At 48.1% G+C, this 20,483-nt stretch overlaps 1 protein-coding gene across 1 annotated transcript in view; it reads right to left on the bottom strand.

The window, feature by feature from the left end:
* Window positions 1-1,702: 1,702 nt before the first annotated feature.
* The window catches only part of LOC101408566 (myosin-13), a 48,951-nt gene continuing 30,170 nt past the window's right edge, over window positions 1,703-20,483 (bottom strand). Inside the window, 19 exon segments of the mRNA XM_014789501.2 lie at window positions 1,703-1,717; window positions 2,146-2,280; window positions 3,739-3,834; window positions 3,934-4,038; window positions 6,537-6,707; window positions 7,006-7,131; window positions 8,645-8,848; window positions 8,930-9,238; window positions 9,985-10,058; window positions 10,061-10,108; window positions 10,766-10,931; window positions 11,328-11,511; window positions 11,892-12,088; window positions 14,120-14,238; window positions 14,327-14,453; window positions 16,549-16,938; window positions 17,807-17,897; window positions 18,009-18,154; window positions 19,167-19,343. Coding sequence (XP_014644987.2) covers window positions 1,703-1,717; window positions 2,146-2,280; window positions 3,739-3,834; window positions 3,934-4,038; window positions 6,537-6,707; window positions 7,006-7,131; window positions 8,645-8,848; window positions 8,930-9,238; window positions 9,985-10,058; window positions 10,061-10,108; window positions 10,766-10,931; window positions 11,328-11,511; window positions 11,892-12,088; window positions 14,120-14,238; window positions 14,327-14,453; window positions 16,549-16,938; window positions 17,807-17,897; window positions 18,009-18,154; window positions 19,167-19,343 — 2,880 coding nt within the window.

Here is a 20,483-nt window from a genome sequence, read left to right as displayed (position 1 = left end):
GACCTATTCGACTCTGCTATCTCAGCCGATGTGGATGTTTTCCCTTTCCAGTAGTGCTGGTGTTTTTTCCCTCTTATTATTTGACCTATTCGGATCTGTTTGCAGACTATCGCCTTTACTATCCTCTATATAATAAAATATACCTTCAGTCCATTTGTTTGAAGTGGAAAGTTTCTTGTATGTCTCCGATCGAATCCCCGAACCTCTCATAACAGCTTCCAGACTAAGACAGACTAGGAAAAAGGACCTGGCCACCCACTTGCAAAAAAATTGGGCATGAAAACCCTGTGAATAGCAGCAGAGTCTGATAGAGCACCGGAAGGTGAGAGGATGGCACAGAACGACCAGGCAGGGTTCTGCTCTGCTGTGCACAGGGGCGCTAGGAGTCGGAATTGACTTGATGGCACTACGAAAAAAGACATCCATCACTACAATCAATTTTAGAACATTTTTATTACTCTAAAAAGAAACCCTGCACCCCTTGCCATCACCCCAATCCCCGTCTGTCCCAGCAAAGCTATGATTTTTATTATCTCCACCTTAAAGAGAAAGGAACACGAGGCTCAGAGAGTTAGTCTTAACTTACCCAAGGCCACACAGCTGGTGTGTGACAGCACCAGGATTCCATCCAAGTTTGCCGGAACCTGAAGCCCATGCTCCTCACCACACGGGTCAGTTTGACCATTGAGGCAACTCAGGTTCGATAGTATGTGCGACCAACCCGAGGCCACACAGCCTGCTATTAAGTGGTCAGGCTGAGGCTCAAATTTAGTTTGGGTCCTAACCCTGTCCTTACTCCATCGCTGCATTCCTACCCCTTCAGGGTAAGTGAATCACATAATCAGAATCAGCAGGATCCCTAGGATCCAGGAGCTAGCCCTAAAACCAGCAGGAGCTTCTGTTTTGGTGCCTGGGCCCAGCCTCAGCCTGGTCTTTGGATGTGAACTGCTTTCTGGGCCCAGCTGCTCCCTTCACCCTTGGCCCTGAGCACCGTGGGGAGAATCCACGCAGGTGGAAGGAGCGACCCCAGCCAGAAGCAGGAGCAAGGCTTGCAAGACAGGCAAGCCCCTATCCACTCTTTTCCAGAGCATCTATCTTCCCAGGGGGAAATGAGATTGAGAGTACCCCCCACCTGCTCAGGTGTCATCGGGAGCTGTGGGAGGGTTTGAGAAGAGTGTAGACGCAGACCCTAAGAGGGACAGGATGGAAGAGCCGAGTTGCTTGGTGGAGAGAGCACTGCCGGGGGTCTGGGACCTTGGGGGTCTAGTCTCCACCCTGCCCTGGACAACTAAGGCAGAGTGCTTAGTCTCTCCGGGCCCAGTTTCCCTATCTGTAAATTTAGGGAGAAAATGGGAAACTGAACTTGAAAGAATTATGAATTTCTTCCTAGGAAGAAAATGTGCTATGGTTACCTCAAAGGGTCTTTACTTTTAAATGCTAAGGAAGCCAGTGATTTACCTGGCAATGGGTTGTATTTCCAGCTTTTCTCCTTGGGGCAAGGAGGCTCCACTTTCACATTCTCACTTCCTTTGTATGTGCAATAGACCCGGTAAGAATCTAAAAACCACCCCATGGAAGAGGAACAGCCCGAGATAATAAACAGAGCAGAGCCAGGGATCCGAGTAGTTAGGAGACTTTATTTCTCATGACATCTTCCCTCCGCTCTGGCGAGGTGTCCCATGGCAACGGCATCAGGAAGGCCTCATTCTTCCATCTTCTGTGGGAGAAAAAAAATCGTACACAGGAAAGGAGTCAAACAGAAGGCAAGGTAGAGCATCGTCTTCAAGTGGGGCAGCTGGGGAGGCTGGAACTTCAGAAAAATATTAAGGACTGGCGTTGTTTCCCTTTGTGCATTGTAAAGGCAAAGCAGTTGAGCCCCTGGAGATGGGACGAGTCCCCAGAACAGCAGGGGCTTCTTGCCAGTGCCTCTCACAACAAGGAGGGACAGGGATGATAAGGTGTCTGGCCCACAGTTCCTCACTCCCCTGAGCCTGGGACTACAGGGGTCCCGGCTAACGCAGTGGCATCTGTGAGCGCACGCCCAGCAGCAGGGAAGGGGCACCTACAGGCACCCTCCACGCTCTCCCTCTGAGTGCTCCCTTGGTCCCGGGTCTCAGGACTTCTGGGGAAGAAGTCTGCTCTCACCTGGCCCCCCACATCTCAGCTCTTGGCCCTCAGCCTGTTGACCTGGGACTCGGCGATGTCAGCCCTCTCCTCAGCCTCCTCCAGCTCATGCTGGACCCTCCGGCACCTGGACAGCTGCGTGTTGGCCTGCTCCTCCTGAACGGGAGACAGCGGGTGGGAGGCTGAGGAGCCCCTCACTGTGGCTGAGGCCCCTAGTTCCTGAAGGCCTTTGGGGACCTGGGGAACCAGGAGAGCTGGGCCCCGGATTCCCTGACGGCAGAGGGAAAGCTGAGCTCTCTGGGGGTGAGGATGGTGCTCCCAGCTCCTGACCCTGTATACTGCCCGGCTCACCTTACAGGTGCTGCTGCCCCCCAGGGGCCCCCTCGTGTTCCCCTGCACTCCTCCTCTACGCCGTCTCTCCCACTGGAGCTCTTTGGAGGGGACCCAAGCCCAGAGTCTTCCCAAGGCACCTGGAGGTGTCAGAGACCAATGGCCCAAGTCCTCCTTGCCCCGTGCCTGCTTCCAGTATCCTGTCTGTGGCCAGGCCGTTGTGCAGGTCTGCTTGAGGGTGGTCCCAGGGTTGTTGACAAAGACGGCCTCCTGGGCACCCTCCAGGCTGGCCCGTCCTGCTGTGACTGTACTAATGCAATGGGCACGAATCCCTCCCCCATTTAACCAGTTTGGATCTGCTTCCCTGAGGTCAGGACGGAACCGACCAGCCTCCTGGGCAGGGAGGAAAAAGGACAAGGAGAGAAGCCATGTGCTCAGTCATTCATCTAGAGCAGGGTCCCCCAAATTTTGTTCCTCGAAACACTAGTCCTGTGGGATGCTCTGCATATAACAAAAAGGTTCCCAGGTCCATTAAAGGTGGGAAATGCTACTTCTAGAACGCCTCTTCTGCTTTGAAGAGTCAATTACATATTACCTACAAAATCTGAGAAATCCTTGAAGTAAAGCAACCAGTTCAACTTTGTTTAACCCAGAGTTTCCAAAACTATTTCTTTTCTATAAAAGAAAAAGAACCACCCCCCAACCGCCCCAACCCCGGCTTCCTGCTATTATCCCTCAGTCCTAGCTTCCCCAGAAGACACTTTGGGAAACACAGGTTTCAGCCCATTCCATTTCCTTGCTATTGGTTTGGCCTATCTGACCAAGGGCAGATCAAAAAACGGACCGGAGTGGTGGGAGTCAGGGAGGGCCGGGAAGGATGGAGGTGGTGGGGACCGGGGGAGGGGGCAAGGTGGGATAACTGAATTAGGATGAAGGGTCTCAGATCAGGTCACAGGGGCAGGGAGGGCTGGTGGGGTGGGCTGAGGTGGTTAGGGAGTCAGGGTGAAGGGAGGCCGGCAGGGTGGGCTAAGATCCTCTGGGGTGGGTGGGGTGGGATAAAGTGAGGGGGGCTGAGGCAGAGTGCAGGGATGGAGGGGGCTGGGCCGTGTGAGGTGAAGCTAGAGGCACAGAGGAGGTGGAGGAGGAGGAGGGCAGGCGGCCCTGTGTTTATAGCCTGCAAATGAAAACTCAGGCTCCGTGGACTCGACAAAACAGGAACGCACTCCCGCTCAGGGCTGGGGGATACCCTGGCCAGCGTGGGCTCCCAGGGACCCCCATACTCACGGCCTCCTCAGCCTGCCTCTTGTAAGCCTTCACTTTGGCCTGCAGCTTGTCCACCAGGTCCTGGAGTCTGAGGATGTTCTTGTGGTCCTCCTCAGCCTGCAAACAAAGCATCCGTGCCAGGGGCCCGCACGCCCACTGCTGCTTCCGACAGGGTCTGATCGACAAAGCGCTCGTGGAGGTTTTTGAGACCTCTACCTGGTAAGTCATTTCCTTGACTTTTCGTTCGTATTTGTGGGCTCCCTTCAGAGCTTCGGCTCCCCTCTTCTGCTCAGCATCCAGCTCATTCTCCAACTCCCTCACCTGGGTGTGGTGGGGAGAACGCAGAATTCAAGATAGGTCTCCCAGGCTTCTCTCACGGACTCATGTGTCAGTCATTTTAGGGTGAACTCAAGACCCTCTAGTTATATTTTGCAAATGTGTCTCCTCCTAGGGCTCAAGAACCACATTTTGTTCATAAGGCCACCACCAGCCCATGCAGTGGCTTTGTGCAAATGAGAACAAGACGCTCTCTTTGGGCAGAGGCAGCCCCAAGTGCACACAGCTTGGCTACCGGGTGAGACTTTGTGAAAGACACCCCTTCCTCTGGGGCCACACAGGTTGGCGAAGGCTGTGCTTCAGTCTCGACTTGTCCCTGTAGGCGAAAGCTGCACAACCCTTCATGGTGGCCCCGATTCCTGATCAAGTGAGGCCGCAGGGGTCATGGAGAGAAGCTGGGCCAGCAATAGTCAAAGGTGTGTTCAAGCCCCAGGTCCAGCTGATCGATGGAAAGCACGTCAGCTGCTGTCAGTGGGAGTGTCTGTGTATTTAGGATGGAGATTATAATTCCCGCCCAACCTCTCTCAAACGTGGGGATCCAATTAGACAAAGTATGTGAAGGTATTTTTTAAATGATAAAGCGCTACACAGATGGTGTTAACTTCATAGCTGCTTCTGCCTTTCCTGAAGTCTTGAGGGGAGAGGACAACCACCGAGAATGCAGGTCGCCAACTGTGGACTCCACAGTCCAGAGAAAGCCAGGCCAGGGGTGGTGGCCAGCCACTGGGAATTCCAGTGGCCACAGAGAGTAGGCGGCTCTGGCCTTGCAGACTCACTAGATCAACCTTGAAATCTACCAGTGGAATAGGCTAACTCTGGGCACTGTTCCAAAAAAGATACCACCCCCTCATCCCCACCCCCACCCCAAGGGCCCTGGGAAGCTGTCTCCCATCAGGTTCTACAAAACATTAGTTTCCCTGGGAATGCTCTCGAGGCCTCTATAAGGTCTATGGAACTAAGATAACTGGGCAGCTGGGAACCGGAGGACAGTCAAGGTGCCTAACCATGCGAGGGGGAGAGGAATCAAAGAATCACAGAGGGTGGCAGAGATCTAATCCCTCCCCCGATGGAGGGATCCGGGAGGAGGACAGACTTAAGCTCATTTTAATGGAATAGGACTGGGAATAATTTAATACAAGCATTTAAAGAAATTTTTGGGAAGCTCTAACTTCCCTGACATTTACTTTTGTTACTCACGTGTCCATGGCCTCATAGATTTTAGCCAAAATATCCTTTCACATTTAAAGTGTACAAGTGCGGGTGACCACATCCTTGGGGGCTGGCCTAAAGAATGACTGCATTTGGGGCTTTTCTGCTGGGAGCAGTTGCTTCCTTCTTTGCCCGCTCCTCCTCCTCTTTGCCCACCACTGGTTCCTTTCCTCCCCTCCAGGGACAACAGAGACATTCTAACAACCTCCTCCGCGGAGCCCTTCTCCAAAATGTCAACTGGTAGTGGAGCCCATTTTAAAAACAAATGAAATCAACCATCCCAAGTCTAAAGGGAAAAGCAGGGGTGCAGGAAAAGAAGGGAGCAATCAGCAAAGGAACTAACCAACCGCACAATGTGCTCCAGATAAAGAAAAAGCAGGACTGTCCTGTGCAGGGCATTGAACTTCGCTGGTGCATTAGCCTGGAGGAAGCGCCCATCACCCCCATTTAGGATGGAGGGAGAAATATACCAGCATTGCAGACTGTGTTTAGAGATTAGGAAATCTGGGAAGGGAATGAGACCAGGGAGTGGGAGATAAGGGAGACTACAGATTTTACGTAGGATGGGCCATTGTTTATCAAAGTGGGGCTTGATCCAAAATATAAATTACACCAAAATGTGTAATTTTATGACTGTAAAGGACATTTTTTCCCCATTTATGTAGGTCTGAATCCATGTATAAAACAGAATGTGAACATTTTTTTTCTTTTTGTGAGGAAGATCAGCCCTGAGCTAACATCCATGGCAATCCTCCTCTTTTTGCTGAAGAAGACCGGCTCTGAGCTAACATCTATTGCCAGTTCTCCTCCTTTTTTTTCCCCAAAGCCCCAGTAGATAGTTGTATGTCATAGTTGCACAGCCTTCTAGTTGCTGTATGTGGGACACCGCCTCAGCATGGCCGGAGAAGCGGTGCGTGGGTGCACACCCGGGATCCGAACCCAGGCTGCCAGTAGCGGAGCGCGCACACTTAACCGCTAAGCCACGGGGCTGGCCCCCCAGAATGTGAACATTTAAAAATGTCATTACACTACAGTTATTGAGGCATAAGCATTCTGAAGTGGATTTGTGTGTGTTGGGGTTGAGGAACCAGTGAAGGAGAGATAGGTGGGAAATTTGGCTCACAGAGAGTTTTGCAAGTAGTCCTCAAACTAAATTTGTAGTCTACTCAATCAGTGGCCACTTTCCTGCAACATAAATTTCCGGATTGTGGTTCTGCCTGAAGCAGCTGAACCGGTGTCACTTTGAGAGTGAGAGTCATCTCAAGCCACGCTACCCGGTTCTCCAGTTTCTGGATCTGCTTCTACCCGCCCTTCAGGGCCAGCTGCTCAGCCTCGTCCAGACGGTGCTGCAAGTCCTTCACCGTCTGCTCCAGGTTCTTCTTCATCCGCTCCAGGTGGGCGCTGGTGTCCTGCTCCTTCTTCAGCTCCTCAGCCATCATGGCGGCCTGGTTAAGTTCACAGGAAGTATCAGTAGACCATCCACCCATCCCTACCCGGAGCACAGGGAAGATGCTGTAAGGTTGGTCCTTTGCATGCTGACGTGTGCATCCCTCACTCAGCCATCACTGACTATGCATAGCATATTGCCTCTGTTGAGGCTGTGTTTTTCATTCTATCTTTCCAGGAAGCCATGACTAACTGACCGTAGGTTGTAAGGAGATGAAACCTACTTGCCATGCCCTGGCTTAGAAGCCCCTTTCTTATCTCCAAACACTGTCTCTGAAAAGGAAGAACAGAGCTCACATCCGTGATGGCCTTGTTGGCCTTCTCCTCTGCATTTCTGGATTCCTGGATAGAGTTCTCCATCTCCACCTGGCACTGGGCTATGTCAGCTTCCAGTTTTTTCTTGGTATTTATCAGGCTTGTGTTCTGCAAGAAAAATGAGATACCAAGGTGCAGGTTATATTTAGACACTTAAAACAATTGGAAAGGAGAGAGTTGGGTGGGGAAGGAAATAAATCATGATCCATTTCTTATTTTTCACATGGGGATTTGCTAGATATTATTTCATTCCTGACCAAACCGAAAGTCCTGAAACAGACCCAAGAATTGTACATAAAAGAATTGAGTACATGATAAAGGTAGACTTTCAAATATTTGAGGAAGGATAGATTATTCAATAAAAGGTGTTGGAAAAAGGAAATGATTGATAGACATAACCATATAAAATGAAAAATAATTCTAATGATCAAAATATGCCATAAATAGAATTGTAACGGTGATGACAAAGCGGAAAACATTTGCAATATATTGCTGAAAAAATATTTCCTTCCGTAACATATAAAAAAGACAAATCATGCAAATAAGAAAAAGGGCAAAAAATACAAATAGGTAAAACACACTAGAAGAAATACAAATGGCCAACAAATATGATGAAATGCTTCATCTCATCAGTAACCAAAGAAACAAGAATTTTAAAAATAAGGTATTTTTCAACAATAAAATTGGTGAAGATTAAAAAAATAATAGCTAGGGTCTTGAGAATTTATAGGAAAGAGCTGTGACATATTTTGCCAATGGGAATGAAAATTTGGACAACCTTGTTAAAGATCAATTAACAATATACTGCAAATATCTTTATTGCTTTGACTGTGGAATTTTGCTTCTGGGAATTTATTTACTTCTAGGAACATTAAGGAAATAATAATAATGGATATATATGAAAATTTATTTTGGAAGAAGTTCGTCATAGCAATCTTTCTAATAGTAAAAAATTTTATTGGGATCAATTTAAAACATCCAACCACAGAGCATTGATTAAATAAAAGTGCCATGATACACGACTATAATGGACTATTTTTCTGCCATTAAAAATAGTCACAGAAGACTACTTAAAAATGTAGAAATACGTTCATGATACATTGTTAAAATGAAAATAATACATTGCAAAAAGATTGATCATATTTTTACAAAAAATATAATATTTATGTACATATTCAAGGGCTTAGGATGAAAGATCTCAAAATATTAACAATATGATTGATATTTTTCTTCTATTTGTTTGCCTGTAGTCTCTATTTTTTATAACAAGGAATTTTTTAAAATTTTCATAGAAGTAATCAAAATACTTATTTTGAAAGACAATCCAGATTTCTAAGATTGTGGCTTAAATGTTACTTCCTCTGTGAAGCCTTCTCTACACTCCTTATGCAATAATTTCCCCTTCCTTGCTCTGATTTCCCCACAAGATGCATGACCTTTTATCTTCAGATAAAAGAGAGCTCAGAAATCTGTCCATCTAGAGTCAAAGTTATTCCAAGAACTAAGCTTAACGAAACTTGGTCTCAACCACTAGTCTGGGAGGAATGGCGGTGCTCCTTTCCCCCGCGCCGTGTCCTGCCTGCCCCCAGGGTGGACCCTGAGTGGAGGAGGATGGACGCACCTGCGAGTGCAGGAGCTGCACGCGGTCGCTGGCGCCCAGCAGCTCCTGCTCCGACAGCCTGCGGGTCCGCTCCGTCTGCTCCAGGGCCACCTTCGTCTCCTCCAGCTCCCCCAGCAAGAGGCCATGCCTGCGCTCCATGAGGGCCAGCTGCTCCTTGAGGTCCTCATTGCTCCTCAGGGCATCGTCCAGGTGCAGCTGGGAGTCCTTCAGGGGAACCCAGGGGTGAGGCCAGAGCCCAAGGCAGGCTGAGGGCTCTGCCAGGTCCGCCAGAGGCCGCGCGCTCACCTTGAGCTGGCCCTGGACGGAGCGCAGGTGTTTCTGGGTCTCTGCCACCCGGCGGGTGGAATGGCCCAGCTGAATCTCCATCTCATTGAGATCTCCCTCCATCTTCTTCTTCAGCCTCAGGGCATCATTCCGGCTCCGGATCTCAGCATCCAGCATGTTCTGCGTGGCCACTGCTGCCCGCTGGCTGTTTGTTTTTAGTTGTTCGATTTCTTCATCCTTCTCAGTGACCTTGCGGTCCAGCTCAGATTTTATCTGGCTCATCTCTAGTTGGACATGCAAAATCTTGCTCTCTTCGTGTTCCAAGGAACCCTGATAAAAGCAAAGGAGTGATTGGGAGTGCCGTGGGCAGCCGTCTTCTTGTTTGGGTATTTTCATCCCCATCCAGATGAGTAGAACAATACTCAATGAGGTCAAATGATTTGCTCCCAAATGTCCCTACTAGTAACGAAACTGGAGCTAAAATTTTGTTATTAACAAACAATCTTATGTCCTGGGGGGACAGAGCATCTTTCTGAATTAGTAAAAATTGTATTGAGTGTCTATTTTAATATTGACCATAAGTCAGGAGCCAACCCATTCTCTAAAATGACGGAGCAGCTGTTCTCCCATCATCCTGCGTTATGCAAATTTCCCTAGAAAATTTCAACCACCCGCCGTGCACCGGCCACAGCTGATTATTACATCAGGATACTGCCCTACTTGGATTATACAGAATTCCCAGTAGCCAAAGATGATCGTGTGCAACTCTCTGTTAGAACTGAGGGACTCTGATGCAGCTCTCAGGATGTTTGGTGATTGATTTCTTGCTTCCTGAGAGGAAGACACTGAGGACGTAGCAAATAAATTTATTTATTTTCAAAAGGGGAAATATGACGACTAGCAGACAGCTAGGAGGTGAAGCAGCAGAGCACAGCCGTTTCCCCAGGGACGGCTGGATGTTCTTCCCCGTGGAGCCTTCACACCTCCTGGCAGGAAGGGCCCCAAGGGGGTGGTCTAGTCCCCTCCTTCAGTGTCCCATCCTCTGAGCTTCCCAATGTCATATCCCAGACACTTGCCTCCATCTCTTCTAGGGCAGCCTGGAGGTCTGCCTTTTCTTGCTCCAATTGCTTCTTGGTCTTTTCCACTTCAGAAGATTCTTGCCAGTTTCTGCAATCTGCTCAGTTAGGTCAGAAATCTCCTCTGCAAAGGACAGACTCCATTTAGGCTGTTTCAACAGGCTCCTGTGCAGTTGACAGCACAGGCATTTGCCAGGCCATTTGGGGACTGGCGATTCATTCACAACGTTTATATCTGAGACAATACAGTAGGGCCCTTCGGGTGAGCACAGGCACGTTGCCCCTGAACTACGCCGAGAGAGGGGTGACGAGAACACCAGATAGCCCTAAAACCTCACAAAGTATATGAATGGTCACAGAGAGGACCAGAGGAGAAACTTGTGGAGGAAATGTGTAGAATCAATCTTTTGGAACTAGAAGGGGCTATAAGGGGCATTGGGTCTGGTCTCACTTTGAAGGTCAGGAGTTTGAGGCCCTAAGGGATTTAGTGACATACCCGAGGACACAAAGCCATGTAGAGACAGAATCCGTGGAAGATCTTGTTCTCTAACAGAGCGGGGAGCTTAGCAACCCACCATGCCCTCCTCTCTGCAGGATGGGACTTGGCTGCTACTGTGCCTTATATCAAAGGCAGGGTCTGGGCCTCAGGGTCAACTGAGTAACTGTGAGGATTTTGTGGGCGGTGGGAAGGGTGAGGCCTTTGGAGGTGGCTGGGCCAAGTAGGGGAGAGGTGGCAGGAAGAGAAAGGGACCATCACACACCTGCCGTGGGGAGAGCTCACCTTGCATATTTTTATTCTCCCGCCTCAGCGTCTCCAGCTGATCCACCACCTCCTCGTAGGCATTCCGCATCTTGAAGATTTCAGTACTAAGTGACCTGGACTCTTTCTGAGCAGCTTCCAACTCAGCTTGGCTCTCATCTAGCTTTTGCTTCCAATCTGCAAGGACCTAGGAGATGACAAAGGACACCTGAGAAGCAGAAAGGGCCAGGGGAGTTGAAGAGTCCACATAACAAGGGCTGTTGGCAACACCAAGGTTACCCGTCCATCCTCAGGGACCAAAGAAACAGGGTGGGCCCCGCTCTAGATCAACATAGCCCTCCAGGTAATCTGTCGTATTCTTGAACGTATTTTGATCTCAAAGTCATTTGAATTACCTTTAACTAAAAATAAAATTCCCTTTGGAGGGGCCGTCACAAAAGTAAAGAGATTTTGCAAATCCCAAACCCCCCGTACTGGGACTTGATGCTGTCACCGAGGGCCTCCCAGAACGTGTGTGCCTCTCACACATCCAGGCATGAAAGGCTGTGACTTTCATCACTGCTACCAAGTGGTTGGGAAGGACCTTATTGAAGTTCCTCTGCTTCTTGTCCAGGGTGGCACAGGCGGTGTTGGCCCGCTCCAAATCCAGCATCAGGTCATCCACTTCCGCCTGGAGCCTCTGCTTGGTCTTTTCCAAGGAAGCACACTTGGAGCTCACCGCCTCTATGTTTTCCTCTGCCTCCTGGAGCCTCTGGGCCAGTTTTTTCCTAAGAGAACCAGACTTTTTTTTTTTCTTGGCAAAGGTAGACTATTTTAGGAGTAACTATCAGATCAAAAGAGAGATGAGCAGTCTTTACAGGATTGCAACTTGATAAGACCAAGACCTAGAGTTTGATGAATGCACAGGATCTAAGAATCACCTGCAGAATCCCAGAATTCTCGGTGGCAAAGCAGGTCACCAAGGAGGCACCAAGGGAAACAGGTGGAATGGAGAGTCCCAGGGAAGGTCAGGGAGACCCTATCAGGAAGCTTAAGAAAACTCAGAGGCCTGGGGAGGAAGAGAGATGCTCTCAAGGTAGGAAGAATTCTCTGTCCCTTCACTTGTGTCTTAGGGTCACCTCTCCTGCAGTAACCTGGGAGCCCGTACTTGGCCTCCTCCAGCTCCTCTGTGCGCTGGATGGCGTCCATCTCATACTTGGTCCTCCACTGGGCAACCTCGCTGTTGGCCTTGGACAGCGCCCTCTGCAGCTCGGCTTTGCCTTCCTGCTCCTCCTCGTACTGTTCCCGCAGCAGGTGACAGTCATGGCGGGAGGACTGCAGGGCGTGGGCCAGGGCGTTCTTGGCCTGCAGAATCACAGTGGTGACAAATTGCAAAAACCTTTGCCATTTTCCAAGTTAATGTATTTTCATTTAAACTGGCATTTCCCAACTTGAATCATTTCCATGCTGCCTTCACAAACTTTGCCTTATCAGCATATTGCCTGTTTTATTTACTTAATTTTTAAAAAGTTGACCTTTTCATTATATTTAAATATATTTATTTAAGAACTAAACTATTATACTACGGTGAATGGAGAACCACTGACATTTGCCATAAACAGAAGGTAACCATAAGAATAAATGCAACAGAAATAAAGCAATGTTATCACCTTCTAGGTAGGCACTCGGCTGCTGTGCTCTGTGCCTGAGGCCTGCTCTCTGTCTCTTAATAAGGAAAATAAGCATGTGCTAGAGAGATGTATCCAGACTGAGGCATCTTTCTTGATGTAATCAGAAGAACTGAGACAGAATTAGAAAGGGAATAATTTTCTCACGACTTGATGCAATGTTATGGAATGCTGTGACCGTGAAAAACCTAAAACCAACTTTTGGGGTCACCAGTGGGCTGTGTCCCTGCACTTGGGATCTCTGATTTGAGCTATGCTCTTTCCATGGCTCTGCCTCATCTTCCTGAGCAGGGAAGGACGTGCCCAGAGGCCTCCATCACTCACTCCCATCTGGTCAGGAGGACAGTTCAGCTCTCATCATGATAGTCACAAAACACTTTCTAGCGCCACCATCAAAGAAAGAGTTGTGTCAACTCAATGGAGTCATCTGTACATTTCCATCCTTTTTTTTTTTTGGTGAGGAAGATTAGCCCTGAGCTAACATCTGATGCCATCCTCCTCTTTTTTGCTGAGGAAGATTGGCCCTGGGCTAACATCTGTGCTCATCTTCCTCTACTTTATATGGGACGCCACCACATCATGGCTTGACAAGCGGTATGTTGGTCCGCGCCTGGGATCCAAACCTGTGAACCCTGGGCTGCTGAAGCGGAGCGCGTGAACTTAACCGCTATGCCACGGGGCTGGCCCCCATTTACATCCTTTTTAAAACACAAATAAACAGCAAAACTTTGCCAAAGAAGGAAAACTTAGTTGCTACTGTATCCTGGCCAGAGGACAGCCTCGCTCCTGTAACAGACCTTCTCATTGCTCGTTCAGACTCTGATTCTCACCACTCCCACTGCCCTCCCAGCCCACCAAAGACCCTTACCATATACTAGAAAGATGGAGACAAACATAGCACTTCTTCTTTTTTGGAAGAGGCAGATGGATCTTGGGAGAACTCCAGAAGATTACCCATACGTCTTAGCCAGTGCATGGCAACCTCAGATTTACATTTATGCAGTTTTGCGAACTCCTGGATTCCTATTCTAATACTTGAACACACATTGGCAGCATTTACTAAGCATCTACTGTGTGCACTGTTCTACTGTGCACTGTACCTACTGTTTACCACGACAATGGGGAAAAATTATTCTCGCCCTCTAGGAGTTTACAGATCAGTGGGGAGACATAAAATATAAACATAAATATTTAGATATTGATGTCAAGAGCATGATGATGATGGTGATGTTCATGTTTATGAAAATGTCCCAAGGGTGCCCCTAAAACCATGCAGTCTTTTTGGAGGAAAGGAGCTTAAAATCAGGTGTTGTAGCAGGTAATGCACAAAGTGTGATGAAGAAGAAAGAGGAGGGCATTTCAAGTGGCCGGGATGAATTGCTGGGCAGAGTGAAAGAATACACAGAGGCAGAGAAGGTCAAGCTAGTGCAGTGATGGGGAGGAGATGTCCCTGGGTGGAGAGGGGGATTTTTAGACTACCCTGTGGGGAACAGAGGAGCCCAGAGTATGGAGCACCCTCGTAGAGTTTTCTAGTTCTAAGGAAGGAGACCCAATGCCAAGGTCCTCTAACCTCAAGGAACAGGTTCCTGCCATACTACAAGGCAGAGAGGAGAAGCATCAGACTTTGTGATGTAGCTCTGCCTCCAACCAGCTTCGTGGCTTCTTGGGTTCTTTCTGACTCTGCTATTCCAAAAAAAGACATCCTTACCTTGGTTTCTTCTTCTAGTTGCCTCTTAAGATCCTCCAGCTGCTGGGTGAGGGCCTGCTTGCTTTTGGTTAGCTGTGAGATCAGAGCCTCCTTCTGTTCCACTTGGTGGCTCAGCTCCCCTACCAAACAGAGGTGGCCTCCGTGTCAGCGTTGCTGAGCATCCTCTCCCACGGCCCAGCTGGACCACAGTGCCCTGCCCCTCCTCACCATTTTGGGTCTGCAGTCTTGCCTTCTGCACGTTCAGATCATGGATTAACTGTGTCTGTTGGTCTTCCTTGGCTTTGATTTCATTAAATTGGTCTTCCATAGTTTGGCACATTCTTTCTATGTTACTCTGTACAAAAAAAAGTCAACATGAATGGGAAAAATGGGTTCCTGGTGCCTAGTATTGAACTGGACAGTTTGATAGTTTAGCTTCTTGTCAGGTAAAATAAAAATACAGAACACAAAAGCTCAGTTTAAAAGATCATAGTCATTTCATATTTGCTTTATTTTTATTTGTGGTTGCCGCTTGATCACCAATAGCTTGGAACGTCAGCTTTGGTAGATGAGTATCTAATGATTTGTAAACAAATATTTGAGAAAATGCCACTCAAAGGAATGCTGGGATCTTCTTGTAATATAAGCAATTCTATTGTCACGTGAATAATATTTTCTGATGTGTCTGTTTGCAAGCAATATATTCAGGTGACAGTGTTGAGCACTTCATTTAATTATGTAAATGGTTCCCCATAGTGGAGGTGGCATGGAAGAATTCTCATCCCCAGCTTCTAGTCGGCCTGTATTTTTGTGAAATTTGTTTAAAAACCTTGCATATGTTGTAGACCTCTTCCTTCCTCCCCCCACCTCATATAACATAAAATAAATATATTGAGCATATACTTTTCCTTAGACTGTGATGTATGAGATGGCAGCAGAAGAGGTAGGAATATTAAATCCAAAGGAAATTCTCAAGGGGCTTAGGATATCTTTGAGAAGATGACATACGCACATAAAAGAATGTAATCTGGGCAGCTGAAAAAGGGAAGGGGACTCACAAGGAGAAAAATCAAAGGATAAAACAACTTAAAAAATGTAAAGCAATATAAAGTGCTTCTTCTACTGGATTTTAAAGTTGAAAACAGAGAGCAGACAGCAATGATGGAGACAAGGAGGTTGTAGGGAAGGGCTGGTCATAGGCACAGCTCGTGGGGGATGCTGGAGCTGCTTCTAAGTCAGTCAACCCTGTAATCTGGCCTGGTCTGCTACACAGGGGAGAGAGTGTAGGAGACGGAGAGAGCGAGATTGAGAGAGAGAGAGAGAGGATGGTTACACATACAGACACAACTTCTTAGAGAAAGGAAAAAACCAAGACAGGCAGAAAAATGGGGAAGCAGGAAAGAGAGAGAAAGGAGTTAGAGCCAGGGAGTGAGGAATAAATCAAGAGAAAGCACAACGGTGTGAACCCAGACCCTAAACAGCAGCAGCAGGAGGCACCGAGGAGACCACCTTCATTCTCTGATCCGTATCTCCCATTCCATTTCTCCACACACGCTGACCTTCTGGGAGACCTCTGCAGGAGCCCACGGCCCCCCGTCTGGGGTCACTGCTTCCAGCCCAGCTCAACAGCCCCAACCGAGCACAGATTGGAGCCCCTGGAAGGAGGGCCACTCTTTGATCTAGGAGCACACAGTCATGCTCCGAGGAAGCCTTTGCTTTGAAGTCACGTGCAGAAGCAGTTTACCATAAAGCTGGTGAAGTTTAAGCTTCAGGGCCCTCATTCCCATGGGCCCCAGATTGTGCAGGGAGCTGTAGAAGGTTCCAGGTGGGGAGGGGAGGCAGGTTGCAAGCAGAATATATTTCTAGGTAGGCATTTCTGAAAAATGGCCTGAAGAGGTCTCAGAAGACAGAGACCTGAGTCTCCAAGGTGCCAGTAATTTGTGACTTATTTTTCTCATTCTAAATAAATATTTATTTATATGCTTAATTTAATATTCATAATTTTGGGTACATTTTCTTAAAGAGCCCTCCCTTCCCCTCTCTAGTTTTATATGCTTCAAGTCCCACAACACCTGGATCCACCCCTGCTCTCATGCATAACTTCACAGTGGCTGTGCCTCCCAGGGACTAATATCATGGGCTAAGACAGGGACATGTAGAAAACCACACCCAGCAAGGCCCCGTGGTGCAATCCATCCACAGGTTTAGTTCTAGAAAATGCCAGATGGATTGGAAGCTTTCTGGAAGGATGACGAGAGCTTGAGTCATAGCAGATCATTGGATCAAGCTTGACTGACTTGAATGAATTTGGGGAATTGGGAGCAGGCAGAAGTGGGGGAGAGGGTTTCAATTTAGAACATGCAGTGAGTTTGGAGTGCTGAATTACACAAGTCCCCTGGGCAGCTGGATATGGCGGCCTTGCGTTTACCAAGAGCAGAAGGGTCAGGTACCTTCGACTTGGAGACAGTCTCGATGTTGCTGGCCATGTCATCGATCTCCATCTTCAGCTCGCTCTTCTCCTTCTCCAGTTTCTGCTTGACCCTCTGCAGGTTGTCTATCTGCTCCCCCAGCTCGGCCACACTGTCCGCGTGCTTCTTCCGAAGAGCGGCTGTGGTGGCTTCGTGCTGCAGGGTGGCCTCCTCCAGGTCCCTGCGGAGTTTCTGGAACTCAGTCTCCCGCTTCTTGTTCATCTCGATCTGGGCAGAAGTCGCCCCACCGGCGTCTTCCAGGCGCTCGCTGATCTCCTCCAGTTCTCTGGCCAGATCCGAGCGCTGCTTCTCAATCTTGCCTCTGAGAGTGTGTTCTGCTTCAATCTCTTCCTCCAGCTCTTCTGTGCGGGCCTGAAAGGGTCACTGTATCAGGAACATTGTGGGGGTGACAGCCCACTTTGGGAGGGATGGGTGGTGAGGGATGGGGGTAGGCATCATAAAGTAAAGAATTGTAATATTAAATTAGCGAAAAAAAACTTGGCAACAATCTAAATGTCCATCAGTAGGGGAATGGTCGAATCAGCTGTGAGGAAGCCGTGCTCCAGGAGTCCACGCAGCAGTGAGCCGGCCACCCCTGTCTACCATGGACAGCTCTGCAGAATGCATCGCTACGCAAAGGGAGCAAGTTGCAGAATGATGGTCTCAGTATGATAATATTTAGGCTAAAAAATATAAAGGATATAAAATGTTTGTGTTCTTTGTGTATATTTTTATGTGCATATTTTTATGTTTTTATGTTTTATATATATTTTATGTATATATTTTTATATATTTTATGTTCTTGTTCCTTTATATTTTTATGTATATACATATACATATATATGTGTGTGTGTATATACACATATATACTATATATTTTCTGGGTCTTAACTGTGTACATAAATTCATAGCCAAAGATCCAGAAGGATGCACATCCAACTGAGACTGGTGGTTACTTCTGAGAAGATGGCAAGGGCCCTGGGCTTAGGGGTGGTGGCCGAACCATCTTTATCAATAATATTTAAACTTATTGGTAATACTTTAATGATTTTCAAGGAAATCTATTTATGTGCTACCTAGAAAATTAAAATATTAATTTCAAAAAATAAAGGGATGGACAGGACGTGTTCTCCAGCTCCAAGGGGAGGAAAAAAAGCAGAAGCTAAAGAAACACAGGGAAAGAGCAAGGAGGGACACTTGCAACGGGATTTTCAGGATGGGGAAGGTTTGACACTTTTACCTGCAGGTCTTTAACCTTCTTTTGTAACTGCAAACTCTGGACTTGTTCATCATCAATTTTGGTTTGTAACTGACTGATTTCAAACTCCTTCCTGCAAATATATACATATATATATATTTAAAATAACACGAAATACAAGTGTTTTAAAGGGGAAGGTTGGCATTCAGGCTCAAACACAGGTGAAAATGAAAATGAAAGCTACTCCTTCCATTTCTCCTCTGCGTGCTGCTTGTCATTTTCTAGATCCACAATGGATTCCCGGCACATTTTCAGGTCTCCCTCCAGCTTCCGCTTCACTCTCTCCAGGTCGGCCCGCAGTTTCTTCTCCTGCTTTAAGCAGCCCTCAAGCTGGGAAGACACGGGGGGGAAGGTTGAGACCCTACTGGGGAACGAGCTTGCCCCTTCAGCCAGCGCAGCCACACCGCAGCCTCCTTGGGTCCCATAGGCTGTGACCGCATGCCTCTGGCCCCAGGAGGGAGCAAGCTTTCCCCCGCCTCCCCACCCTTCTCTCCTCCAGCAAAGGCTACCCCAGGGGGCTGCATCCCTCGGAGGCCCCCTGGAGCCTCTTTCAGCCAATTCCCACTTAGCCTGTCCCAGGCCGTGCTCCCAATAGAAACATGGTTCCGGTAGGTGCATGCTCTTGTCTAGACAGGAACAAAGGGGGCTCATATGGATGGGCACTGCTACACCTGTGCCTGTGAAGGTCTAGACTGCTCACCATCACTCCTCCCCCACTGACACCACGCAACCACGGGGAGATTTAGGAAAAGAATTTGTGTGTGTGTGTGTGTGTGTGTGTGTGTGTGTGTGTGCAGTGGAAAGGGGGTGTTGAGGAGGAGCACGCCTGCTCTGGCCTCAGGAAAATTAGAGATCTGGGAAAGTTCTAGCCATAAATGTGGAAAACCTGAAAACTTCAAACCTCGCTCTTACATCAAGAGAGCGATGGGGGAACAACGAGAATTTTCACGGCCACAAATGGAACTCATTTTTAACAATGTTAGGACAGGTCTGGAGCTTCTGGAACCCGAAGGACCTACAAGTGGATGCCGAAATGATAATAACAATGACGATGACACTAGTAGCCAATGTTTTAGTGCACACTCTGCACGTGCTGAGCTTCCCACGGAAACCCTCCGAGGCAGAGCTAGTTGCAGCCCCGTTTCACAAGGTGGAAACTGAGGCTTCACGAGGTCTAGCGGCTCACTCGGCATTCCGGGCTCGTTTGGAGCGGGCTGAGACTGAACTCAGGGATGCCGATTCCAGAGTCTGAATGCTCGACCCCCGCGTCCTGCCTCGACTCTGTCCCGCCTGTGCGTCCACGAGTGACGACCGTGAGAGCCCGGTAGGAAAGCGTCCTCACGTTGTCGGCCGGCTGCTCCAGCTGCACGTTCATCTTGAGCAGACCGTTGACCTTGTCTTCTTCAACCTGCAGGTCGTCCAGGGCTTGCTGACGGGCCTCCTGCAGAGATTTCTTCTCTTTGGTCAATTTGGAAATGTTTCCTTCAAGAGCTGTCATTTCTTCAGAAAGATTCTTTACCTAGGAGGATATAACACCAATGGATGTTCAGATAATTAAACCACAAGTTTCCAAAAGCTGTTGATTCTCTTTTCTTTTCCTTTCTCTTTCCTTTCTTTTCCTTTTTGGCTACTGCTTCTCTGCCTCCTCAGCAGGAGCCTGCTGCGTTGGCTGCCTCATCCTGGAATTGGCCGCCTCTCAGTTCTTTCTCTTTCTCACTGGCCCTTACCGTGCCTCGAATCCTCCCATTAGGATTATTTGTTTAAAGAGGGCGTTGTATGTTACAAGGAAGGACTCTGTTAAACGCTGATATTCTACCTCTGAAGGGTAACACGTCAGTCTGTATTCATCATAATACCTCCATGGGAATTTGCTTCTCAGGTTGGCTGATTGGGGTTTAGAATGAGGCAGGGAGGGGAGAGAGAGGCACGAGGTGCTATGCAAGAAAATCCAGAATGGGCGTCCTGTGTCGTCAGGAAGCAGGACAAGGCACCAAACTTGGAGCTTTAATGCATTAAATGGAACTTTTTTCCCTGTACAACATTCTTCCAGATCAGAGATTGCTAACTCCTGATCCACAGGCTGAATCTGGCCACAGACGTCTTTTCTTTAGTCCACATAGTGATTTACAACTTTTAAATAAGTTATCAACATTGAAAAAAATGAGACGTCACATAAAATCTGGATTTCTGGGTTGCTACAGAAAGCTGGAAGCTCTGGCAATGCTGGATTCCCATTCCCACCTGGCAACAGTGGCAGGAGCTGAGTCATGGCTGCCACTTGTGGACAGGGCAAGGGATCTCCGGTTGCCACAGTCTCCACCCCTCCCTATTGTCTCTTTCCTCTACTCCCAGTTGTCTACTCAACACTCACTCTGAGTCATCTCACACCTGGCCAACCTCATCCCTCACTCCACCTCGTTGGCAACCACTACGATATGAATCACGTATTGTGTTTTTCATTTGTTTTTGTAAAATGTTCACTATTTTGTGTGCATGCAATTTTAGTCTACACAGATGGAATCACGCTGCATATTTCGTTTTCTTACTTTTCCTCCACTCAACACTAGGTCTTTTACATCCATCTTCTTGCCCTGTGTGCATGAGCCTGTTGCTCCTGATGGCTGTGTCGTACTCTCTGATGCGCATCCTCCACACCTCG

Source organism: Ceratotherium simum, chromosome 16 (assembly GCF_057802395.1).
Source record: "Ceratotherium simum simum isolate JZ-2026a chromosome 16, ASM5780239v1, whole genome shotgun sequence".
Lineage (NCBI taxonomy): Eukaryota > Metazoa > Chordata > Mammalia > Perissodactyla > Rhinocerotidae > Ceratotherium > Ceratotherium simum.
This window is presented reverse-complemented; position numbering and strand designations above follow the sequence as displayed.